The 11,340-nt window shown below is 46.1% G+C and overlaps 1 protein-coding gene across 6 annotated transcripts in view; it reads right to left on the bottom strand.

Moving 5' to 3' along the window:
* The window catches only part of DNAJA3 (DnaJ heat shock protein family (Hsp40) member A3), a 36,419-nt gene that overhangs the window by 17,296 nt on the left and 7,783 nt on the right, over positions 1-11,340 (bottom strand). For 5 of the 6 annotated variants that reach the window (XM_058434149.1, XM_058434147.1, XM_032144821.2 and 2 more), the window contains 2 exons: positions 5,075-5,208; positions 2,107-2,190 (listed from right to left, as the gene is read on the bottom strand). The exons of the other annotated variant lie outside the window; for it this stretch is intronic. In XM_058434149.1, the coding sequence (XP_058290132.1) occupies positions 2,107-2,190; positions 5,075-5,208 (218 nt within the window). The remainder of the gene's footprint in view (positions 1-2,106; positions 2,191-5,074; positions 5,209-11,340) is intronic. 6 annotated transcript variants of the gene reach the window in all.

Below are 11,340 nucleotides of genomic sequence, written 5' to 3' on the forward strand. Positions count from 1 at the left end.
AACTGAATCTTCTGGGTGCAGTCGGGAACCTGTAGTCCCAGCTACTCAGGAAGTTGAGGTTGAGGCAGGAAAACTGCTTGAGCCCAAGAGTTTGAGGCTGCAGTGAGCCGTGATCTTGCCACTACACTCCAGCCCAGACAACAGAGTGAGACTTCAACTCTTTTTTTTTTGGATTGGGAGTCTCGCTCTGTTGCCCAGGCTGGAGTGCAATGGCGCAATCTTCAGCTCACTGATGCCTCCCGGGTTCAAGCAATTCTCCTGCCTCAGCCTCCTGAATAGCTGGGATTACAGACGCCCACCACCACACCTGGCTAATTTTTGTATTTTTAGTAGAGACGGAGTTTCACCATATTGGCCAGGCCGGTCTCTTGGCCAGGCTGGTCTCGAACTCCTGACCTCGTGATCCGCCTGCCTTGGCCTCCCAAAGTGCTGGGATTATAGGGATTATAGACGTGAGCCACCTTACCTGGCTGAGACCTCAACTCTTAAAAAAAAAAAAATTAATTTTATCTTCCATAGAAGCAGGTTCCAAGACTCTCTAGTTATGGTATCAATTAGTTTGAGCTACTTAATAAAAACATATTATTTTAAAATTACACTAGTAAATAAACCTTTCATTAGATCTAGTTGACAGATATTTACTCAAAAAAGATTTACTGAGTTGAGACTGTTCTTGCACGTGGCTGTCTGCTCCTGTAGATATATGAGCTCCTATATATCCTGAACCCCTTTAGGACAGCCAAAGTCGGCCAGCTGTGGTGCCTTGCACCTATAATCCTAGCACTTTGAGAGGCCGAGGCAGGAGGATCTCTTGAGCCCAGGAGTTCAAGGCCAGCCTGGGAAACATAGAGGGACACTGTCCCTTAACCAAAAACAAAAAAGATGGTGAAAAAATCTGGGGGAAAGGTCTACTTTCAGAAAACTATGGAAGTGGTCAATAGCTGTTTTCAGAGATGTATGCTTTGTCCTCTGATTACATTGAAAATTCTTATAGGACAATAATGGGCTTCTACTTGTCTTCTACTTTTACAATAACCGCTATCTCCAAAAAGCACTGATGCCCTGAGGTGGAAGAAGGGGGTGTCATTGAATAAGGGCTGACTTAATTAATCCAACTGTGAATTCCCAAATCCAGCCACAAACCTAAATTACCGGGGAACGTTATTAGTACAGATTATTGGATCCTGTTCTTTTTTTTTTATTTTTTTGAGATGGAGTCTCGCTCTGTCGCCCAGGCTGGAGTGCAGTGGCGCCATCTCAGCTCACTGCAAGTTCTGCCTCCCGGGTTCATGCCATTCTCCGTTGGAGTCTCGCTCTGTCGCCCAGGCTGGAGTGCAGTGGCGCCATCTCAGCTCACTGCAAGTTCTGCCTCCCGGGTTCATGCCATTCTCCTGCCTCAGCTTCCCGAGGAGCTGGGACTACAGGCACACGCCGCCACGCCCAGCTAATTTTTTTATATTTTTAGTAGAGAGGGACTTTCACCATGTTAGCCAGGATGGTCTCGATCTCCTGACCTTGTGATCCGCCTGCCTCGGCCTCCTGAAGTGCTGAGATTACAGGCATGAGCCACTGCGCCCGGCCTGGATCCTGTTCTTCATTGAGACTCCAAGTTAGTCTTAAAATTTTTTTTTTTTTTGGGAGAAGGTCTTGTTCTGTTGCCCAGACCATAGTGCTACGGCACAATCATGGCATCATGGGTCACTGCAGCCTTGAGCCCCTCAAGTGATGAACCTGACTCAGCCTCCCAAGTAGCTGGGTTTACAGGCGCACCACCACCATGCCTGGTGATTTTTTTTTTTTTTTTTGTAGAGGCGGGATCTTACTGCATTGCCCAAGCTGGTCTCAAACTCCTAGGGTCAAGCCAACTCCTGAGGTCAAGTGATCCTCCTGCCTCAGCCTCCCAAAATGCTAGGACTACAGGAGTGAGCCACCATGCTTGGCCTGGAATCTCTCTCTTTTTTATTTTTTTAACAAGATGACTTGGTGCAGGGACATGGCCTTCGCACTGGACTGTATGACACACCAGGCTGTCCCAGGTAGCAATGGAACCTTTGACTCATACACATAACTGAACAGCAGTGACCGCATGCACCAAAGTCATATTACCTCATAGGCTTCTGCCAGCTGGGAGAACTTCTCCTTGGCTTTGGGATCATCCTTATTTGTGTCGGGGTGATACTTCTTGGCAAGCTAAGGGAAAAACATGACCAATTACTCCAGATACAACATGAACCCCCAATACCAGATACAACAAAACCCCAGATACAACAAAACCCCAGATACAACAGAACCCCAAATACCAGTCATAATTATGTTCCCTTTATAAAAGTTGTCTCTCCGCTGGGTGCAGTAGTTCATGCTTGTAATCCCAACACTTTGGGAAGTGAAGGCAGGCAGATCACTTAAGCTCAGGAGTTCAAGACCAGCCTGGGCAACATGGCGAAACCCCTCTCCACCAAAAATACAAAAAATTAGTCAGGCATGGCGGCACATGCCTGTGGTCCCAGCTACTCAGGAGGCTGAAACACAAGAATCACGTTCGAACCTGGGAGGTGGAGGTTGCAGTGAGCAGAGATCGAGGCACTGCACTCCAGCCTAGGTGACGGAGTGAGATTCTGTCCGCCCCACAAAATAATAATAATAATGATCTGTTTTAATGTATCCATCTCTTAACTTGAGGGCAGGAACTGATTCTGATGTATCTTTGCCCTTAGCACCCAGCATGGCTTAGAATAGGTAAATGAACAAAAAAGAAAAACAAATTTTTAAAAAGGGGGCCGGGCGCAGTGGCTCATGCCTGTTATCCCAGCACTTTGAGATGCTGAGCTGGGTGATCACCAGAGGTCAGGAGTTTGAGACCAGCCTGGCCAACATGGCGAAACCCCACCTCTACTAAAAATACAAAAATTAGCCAGGTATGGTCACACACGCCTATAAACACAGGTACTCGGGAGGCTGAGGCAGGAGAATTGCTTAAGCCCGGGAGGCAGAGGTTGCAGTGAGCCAAGATTGCACCACTGCACTCCAGCCTGAGCAATAGAGTGAGACTCTGACTGAAAAAAGAAAAAATTTTTAAAAAGGGAAGAAAATGACTGAATAAATAGACGTCTCTGCTGTTTCAATTATTTTTGTAAGTAAATAAAATACAGTAATTGCTACAGCTTTACCTGATCTTTTTACTTCCATGCCTAAAAACTTGAATGGTTCTCTAAATTAAGTCTTTCTCTTAAATTATGTCTCTAGCACTTGCTAAGGGCCTCAAATCAACTGTCATGTGAGTTCAACTCAGCCTCCATCTTTTCAATCTTTTCGCACTCTTGGAACAGGCACCTAACTCTTGAGCTCAGGAAGAGACAGGCCATTCGCTATTCACAGGCCAGGATCTCTGCTTCCTGTCCCCATGCCTCTGTTCATTCCATTACAACCCAATTAAAAAAAAAGACAACCCAGTTAAAAGTGGGCAATGGATCCAAACACACATTTCTCCAAAGACATAGTAATAGCCAACATGCACAAGATGCTCAACATCATTAGTCACCAGGGAAAAAGCAAATCGAAACTCTAATGAGATAGCATTTCATATTCACTAGGGTAGTAATTAAAAAGACAGATGATAATAATAAGTGTTCACTGGGATGTGGAGAAATCATGGACCTCACATGCTGCTGGTGGGAATGTAAAATGGCGCAGCTGCTTTGAAAAAGGCTGGCAGCTTCTCAAAAGGTTAAACATCCAGTTACCATATGACTCAGCAACTATACTCCTAAATATCCAAGAGAACTGAAAACATGTCTACACAGAAACTTACATATGAATGTCTATGTAGCAGCACTGTTCATGATAGCAAAAAGTGGATAATATCCAAATGTCCATCAAACGATGAATAAACAAAATGTGATCAATCCATGCAACAGATTATTTGACCATGAAAAGGGATGAAGTATTGACACAAGCTATAACACAGATGAATCCTGAAAACATTATATGAATGAAAGAAGCCAAGACACACAAAAGGATACATATCGTATGATTCCCTGTATATGAATATTCAGAACAGGCGAACCCGAAGAGGCAGAATGCAGGTTTTAGCAGCTGCCAGGGACCGGGGAGAGAGGACAATGGAAGCGGAGTGCTAATGAATACAGGGTTTCTTTTTGAGGTAATGAAAATGTCCTGAAGTTGACTGTGGTGACAGATGCACAACTCCAGTGAAGTGTGCACTTATAAAAAGCTACCAATCCTACAATGGTGCCTCCAATATTATTTTATTGGTCAGAGCAAACCAAGGGTCTAGGAACCAGTGGTGTAGACATCCCGTATACAACTTTACTCAGCTACCCTAACTACCCTAATACACCCTGGGATACGAAAATGGGAATTTCACATCTTCCAGGTTAAGAAGGGGCCAGGTGCGGTGGCTCACGCCTGTAATCCCAGCACTTTGGGAGGCTGAGGCAGGTGGATCACCTAAGGTCAGGAGTTTAAGACCAGCCTGACCAACAAAGTGAAACCCCGTCTCTACTAAAAACACAAAAAAATTAGCCGGGCGTGGTGGCGGGTGCCTGTAGTCCCAGCTACTTGGGAGGCGGAGACAGGAGAATTGCTTGAACCCAGGTGGCAGAGGTTGTGGTGAGCCAAGATTGCGCCACTGCACTCCAGCCTAGGTGACGGAGTGAGACTCCATCTCAAAAAAAAAAAAAAAAGAAAGTAAAGGAAGTAATTCTAAACCTATAAACTTTTATCTGGATGCAAAGAATGACTACCTAAAACTTAGACTAGCGTACCTACTGATTCAGAAAATACAGATTAAATTTAATTATGAAAACAGCTCTGGAAAAAAAAAAACTTTTTAAAATGTCTGGTTTGGACTCACCTCTTTTTTCTGAAGCACCAACCTCTACGGCATTGTGCACCGAAAAACAGTCTAGCAAAGTCCAGCTTTATCACACCCTTCTATACTATCAGCTCATGAGACCTATCCATATGGGCACATACGCCGTACTGATCAGGATCAGATGGGATCAACAACAATCCTTCTACAATTTGGTCACCAAAATCTGACTTCCATACAGACCTGATAATAGGCTTTCTTGATCTCTTTCTGGCTGGCATTTCGAGGCACTCCTAATATCTGGTAATAATCTTCTTTGGCCAAAGGGGCACTCGTGTGGAAGGAGGCAGTACAAATGAAAGGGTAATGTTTTGTTCCTAAAAAGGAAAAAACAAAGAAAATCACTCTGGGAATGTTCTCAACAAAACAAAACTGTGAGTACATGACCCACCAGGCTGTATCTGTGAAGGAACAAACAAACTGATAGGGTTTGGCTGTGTCCCCACCCAGAGCTCATCTAGAATTTTAGTTCCCATAATCCCCACGTGTCATGGGAGGGACCTGATGGGAGGTAACTGAATCACAGGTGCGGTTACCTCCATGCTGGTCTGGCGATAATAAGTTCTCACGAGATCTGATAGTTTTATGAGGGGCTTTTCACCCTTTTGCTCATTCTTCCTGCTGCCATGTTAAGGATGTGTTTGCTTCCCCTTCCACCACGATCGCTGAGGCCTCCCCAGCCATGCTGAACTGTGAGTTAATTAAACCTCTTTCCTTTAAAATTCACCCAGTCTTAGGTATGTCTTTATTAGCTGCATGAGAATAGACCAATACACAGGATATAGCTTTAGGGCTGTTCCCTAATGCACTTCAATAATGGCTAAAGAAGCCACAGTATTCAATTAATATTAAACAATGTCAGAGTATTGGATGAGGCTGATTCTCCTGGCTTATACTACTGGAGTGGTCTCAGTACACCACTAAAGAAATAATACTCCTGACTGGGAGATGATTAAAAAAGGATTCAGCTCCCCACCTTATGCCACATGAGCACTTACCATTTGCTAGGTATTTTCACATTCTCATATTCTTCTGTCACACTTAATGCTTAACAACTCCCCCCTTTCTTTTCCCTCTATCTCGCAGCCTTGGGTATCTACTTAAGGAGCAGTTCTCAAGACTGTGCTCCCTGGACCAACAGCATCATTAGATTGATGAAAATACAGATGTTCAAGCGCTACTCCAGACATTCACCAGAAACTCAGGTCTCCACCCACTAGATGCCAGTAGAGAACTCCCTGTCTCCAGGCATTGCCAGATGTCCCCTGGGAAGTAAAAGTGTCCCCTGCTGAGAACCAGTGACAACTCAATCTAAGATGGTCGGGGAAGAACTTCTAGGCATCAGCTGTTAAGCTGCAGAAACTGGCTGAGCTACCCAGGAAAGCATTTGCCATTTTCAGTGGAAAACAAGTGGCGGTTACTAACTAGGATGACTTCGTACTTTGGATCTGGATTCGCAGCACCTTTTTAAATAGCAAGACACCAACTGCTTAAAAAACAAGGATGTTTTAGTTCATCCGTTTAACAGATAGGAAGAGCAGGTTTTTTTTTTTTTTCAGACGGAGTCTCACTCTGTCGCCCAGGGTGGAGTGCAGTGGCGTGATCCTGGCTCACTGCAAGCTCTGCTTCCCGGGTTCACGCCATTCTCCTGCCTCAGCCTCCCAAGTAGCTGGGACTACGGGCACCCGCCACCACGCCCGGCTAATTTTTTTGTGTTTTTAGTAGAGACGGGGTTTCACTGTGTTAGCGAGGATGGTCTCGATCTCCTGACCTCGTAATCCGCCTGCCTCGGCCTCCCAAAGTGCTGGGATTACAGGCGTGAGCCACCGTGCTCAGCAGGCTTTTTGTTTCTTTGTTTTTTTGAGACGGAGTTTCGCTCTTGTTGCCCAGACTGGCGTGAAATGGTGCGATTTTGACTCACTGCAACCTCCGCCTCCTGGGTTCAAGCGATTCTCCTGCCTCAGCCTCCCAAGTAACTGGGACTACAGGCGTGTGCCACCACGCCCAGACTGGAAGAGTGTTTTAATAGGTGAAATCTGTTTAAAAAGTGAATAAGCCGGGCCGGGTGTGGTGGCTCATACCTGTAATCCCAACACTTTGGGAGGCCAAGGTGGGTGGGTCACTTGAGGTCCAGAGTTTGAGACCAGCCTGACCAAAATGGAGAAACCCCGTCTCTACTAAAAATACAAAATTAGCTGGGCGTGGTGGCGCATGCCTGTAATCCCAGCTAGTAAGGAGGTTGAAGCAAGAGAATCGCTTGAGCCTGGGAGGCAGAGGTTGCAGTGAGCCAAGATCGCGCCATTGCACTCCAGCCTGGGCAACCAGAGCGAAAGTCCATCACAGAAACAAAAAAAGAAATAAAAATAAGCCTGGGCACAGTGGCTCTCGCCTGTAATCCCAGCACTTTGGGAACCTGAGGCGTGAGGATTGCTTGAGCCCAGGAGTTCGAAACCAGCCAGGGCAACAGAGACCCTGTCTCTATTAAAATAAATTAAATAGATCAAAGACTTGAACTTATATGGCATACTAGATATGTTTGTAAATAAACTTATGACATGGAAAAAAAGGAGAGACAGAAATAGGCTAAAGAGGACTTTGAATCCATACAGATTTATGCCTATAACTAAACTAGAGACTATGTATGTGGTGGCAGTGGTGGTTAGAGATGATAACGATTAATGGGGCCTAGGAATAGGAAGGGCCTTAGAGCTATGCTAAGGAGTCTGGATTTTATCCTAAGAGCAATAGGGAGCCACTGCAAATGTTAAACAAACAACCCATTAGGTTTGCATGAGAAACAACTCTAGGCCGGGCAAGGTGGCTCACGCCTGCTGTAATCCCAGCACTTTGGGAGGCCGAGGCGGGTGGATCACTTGAGGCCAGGAGTTCGAGACCAAGCTGGCCAACACGGTGAAATCTTGTCTCTACTAAAAATACAAAAATTAGCTAGTCATGGTGGCGCACGCCTATAATCCCAGCTACTCGGGAGGCTGAGGCATGAGAATTGTTTGAACCTGGGAGGCTGAGGTTGCAGTGAGCCAAGATCGCGCCATTGCACTCCAGCCTGGGCGACAGAGCAAGACTCCATTTGAAAAAAAAAAAAAAAAAAAGAGAAACAACTCTAGGAAGCCTGGGAGACTACTCGAAGTTAATGAGCACAAAACACAACCAGAGGTTGGTTGAGCACATCCAAGTAGGAAGCCAGGTAAAGGATGATCAGACAGGAGAATGAATAGGAATGGTCAGGATACTTAAAGTTAGAAATAGGAAATAAATCCGTGTGTTTGGCACACCCAATACCCTCGGAATACAAAAAGCACACTGGAAGTAGCAGGGGTCAGAAGACCACTTTGTGTTTCTTCAGTCAGACTTGAGAAAACACTAGAGCTGGCTTATTACTGAACTTGTACTCAACCCTCTTTTTATTTCGGAGTAAGGGGTTGCCCTCGCCCAGTCCAGCCTCTCTGTCACCACTCCTTCCAATGCTAGAAGGCTGAGGCTGGTAGTGACCTGTGGCAGCTGTGGCTTCAACACTGTGGACAGAGAACATGGACTGGAGTTAGTACAGAGATAGTAACGCACAAAACTGCATGTGGATAAAGACAAATCACGTTTAATTACAAGATTGATGGCTTCGTTTTTTCTTTTTTTTTTTGAGACAGAGTCTCACTCTGTCGCCCAGGCTGGAGCGCAGTGGTGTGATCTCGGTTCACTGCAACCTCCGTCTCCCAGGTTCAAGCGATTCTTCTGCTTTAGCCTCTCAGGTAGCCAGGACTATAGGCGCACACCACCACGCCTGGTTAATTTTTGTATTTTTAGTAGGTAAGAAGTTTCACCATGTTGGCCAGGCTGGTCTCGAACTCCTGACCTCAAGTGATCCGCCGGCCTCGTCCTACCAAAGTGCCGGGATTACAGGCATGAGCCACCATCCCCAGTCTGATGACTTTTGACACTATCCAAAGCGCATCAATGATTAACAATAATTAGAGTTCATTTAATAGACAATTTATCAGATACGACCAGTAAATGTCCTGTCCTTTTTAGAACTACCCAGAATAAAATAAGCCTCCAAGTCGTTGCAAGAATGGCCAAACTCACTGTCCAACAACTGCTTTTTTTTTTTTTTTTTTTGACAGGCGGCTGGAGTGCAATGGCGCGATCTCGGCTCACTGCAACCTCTGCCTCCTGGGTTCAAGCGATTCTTCTGCCTCAGCCTCCCGAGTAGCTGGGATTACGGGAACCCGCCACCACGCCTGGCCAATTTTTTCTATTTTTAGTAGAGACAAGCTTTGGCCATCTTGGCCAGGCTGGTCTCAAACTCCTGACCTCAGGTGATCGATCCACCTCCCAAAGTAATGGGATTGCAGGCATGAGCCACCATGCCTAGCCACCAACAACTGCTTTCTTTCTGCTTGGAAGAAAAGTCAGATCTAAAGTGTTGTTACATCATCTTACTACTAGATTTGAAACAATATCACAGACTAGTGTTTGGAAGCTGAGTCGATGACCTTTTTACATTTTTTTTTTTTTTTGATAGACAGGGGTCTCATTATGTTGCCTAGGCCAAATTCAAATTCCTGGACTCCAGCAATCCTCCCACCTCAACCTCCTGAGTAGATAGGACTACAGAAGTTCGCCACCAGATGGCTTCTCAGTTAATGACTTTATTTATTAATTTTTTGGTAGAGAAAGAGTCATACTCTGTCGCCCAGGCTGGAGTACAGTGGCATCATCATGGCTCACTGCAGGCTCAACCTTCTGGGCTCAAGTGATCCTCCCACCTCAGCCTCCCGAGCAGCTGGAACTATAGGCAGTTGCCACCACAGTTGGCTAATTTTTTTTTTTTTTTGAGACACAGTTTCACTCTTGTTGATCAGGCTGGAGTGGAATGGCGCGATCTCGGCTCACGGGAACCTCTGACTTTCAGGTCCAAGCAATTCTCCTGCCCCAGCCTCCCGAGTACCTGGGTTTACAGGCATGCGCCACCAGGCCTGGCTAATTTTGTATCTTTTGTAGAGACGGGGTTTCTCCATGTTGATCAGGCTGGTCTCAAACTCCTGACCTCAGGTGATCCGCCTGGGTAGGCCTCCCAAAGTGTTGGGATTACAGGCGTGAGCCACCGTGTCCGGCCAGTCAGCTAATTTTTAAAAATCTTTTTGTAGGCCGGACACGGTGACTCACACCTGTAATCCCAGCACTTTGGGAGGCTGAGGTGCGTGGATCACGAGGTAAAGAGATCGAGTCCACCCTGGCCAACATGGTGAAATCCAGTCTCTACTAAAAATACAAAAATTAACTGGGAGTGGTGGCACGTGCCTGTAGTCCCAGCTACTCAGGACACTGAGGCAGGAGAATCGCTTGAACCCAGGAGGCAGAGGTTGCGGTGAGCCGAGATCATGGTGAGCTGAGATCACACCACTGCACTCCAGCCTGGCTACAGAGCAAGACTCCGTCTCAAAAAAAAAAACTTGGCCAGGCGCGGTGGCTCACACCTATAATCCCAGCACTTTGGGAGGCTGAGGCGGGCGGATCACGAGATCAGGAAATCAAGACCGTCCTGGCTAACACAGTGAAACCCCACCTCTACTAAAAATACAAAAAATTAGCCGGGCGTGGTTGCAGGCGCCTGTAGTCCCGGCTACTCCAGAGGCTGAGGCAGAAGAATGGCCTGAACCCGTGAGGCGGAGCTTGCAGTGAGCTGAGATCGTGCTACTGCACTCCAGCCTGGGCGACAGAGCGAGACTCCGTCTCGGGGGGGGAGAAAAAGAAAAAAATCTTTTTGTAGAGATGGGATCTGCCTATGTTGCCCAGGCTGGTCCCAAACTGCTGGGCTCATGTGATCCTCCTGCCTCAGCGCCAGCATAGCGCTGGAATTACAGTCGTGAGCCACCCCGCCCAACCACTTGACTCTATCTGTGAAAACAGAATGTACCCTGAAGGATGCCACCTCTCACCTGTGTACAGTACCTGATACAAAACTTGCCCATGGCAGGTTATGGGCTCACTTGGGGAACCAGACCGCTAACCGCAGTTCCTTAGTCACAGCCTCACACAAAGCTTAGTGTTTAGTGCCTGTTTCTCTCTTTCACATACCTAATAATAATAAATGCTCCCAAATTTGTACAGCTGGAACATGAACAAATTTGGCTTAATAAAACAAGTCACCTAAGGAATTAATATTTGAACAAAAAGATGCAGCCAGATTCTATTTAAAACAACCTTGACATTAGAAAATGTTAGCAAGCTCTAAAAATGGCCACTTTTGCTCATGTTGAAAAATCTAGCCTGGCATGGTGGCTCACACCTATAACCCCAGCACTTTGGGAGGTCAAGGTGGAAGGGTCATTTGAGGCCAGGAGTTAGAAACCAGCCTGGGCAACGTAGTAGGACCATGGCTCTACAAAATAAAAAAATATGTATGTGTTTAAGAAAAAAATAAACAAAAAAAA

The sequence above is a fragment of the Hylobates moloch genome, unplaced genomic scaffold (assembly GCF_009828535.3).
Source record: "Hylobates moloch isolate HMO894 unplaced genomic scaffold, HMol_V3 SCAFFOLD_23, whole genome shotgun sequence".
Classification (NCBI taxonomy): Eukaryota; Metazoa; Chordata; class Mammalia; order Primates; family Hylobatidae; genus Hylobates; species Hylobates moloch.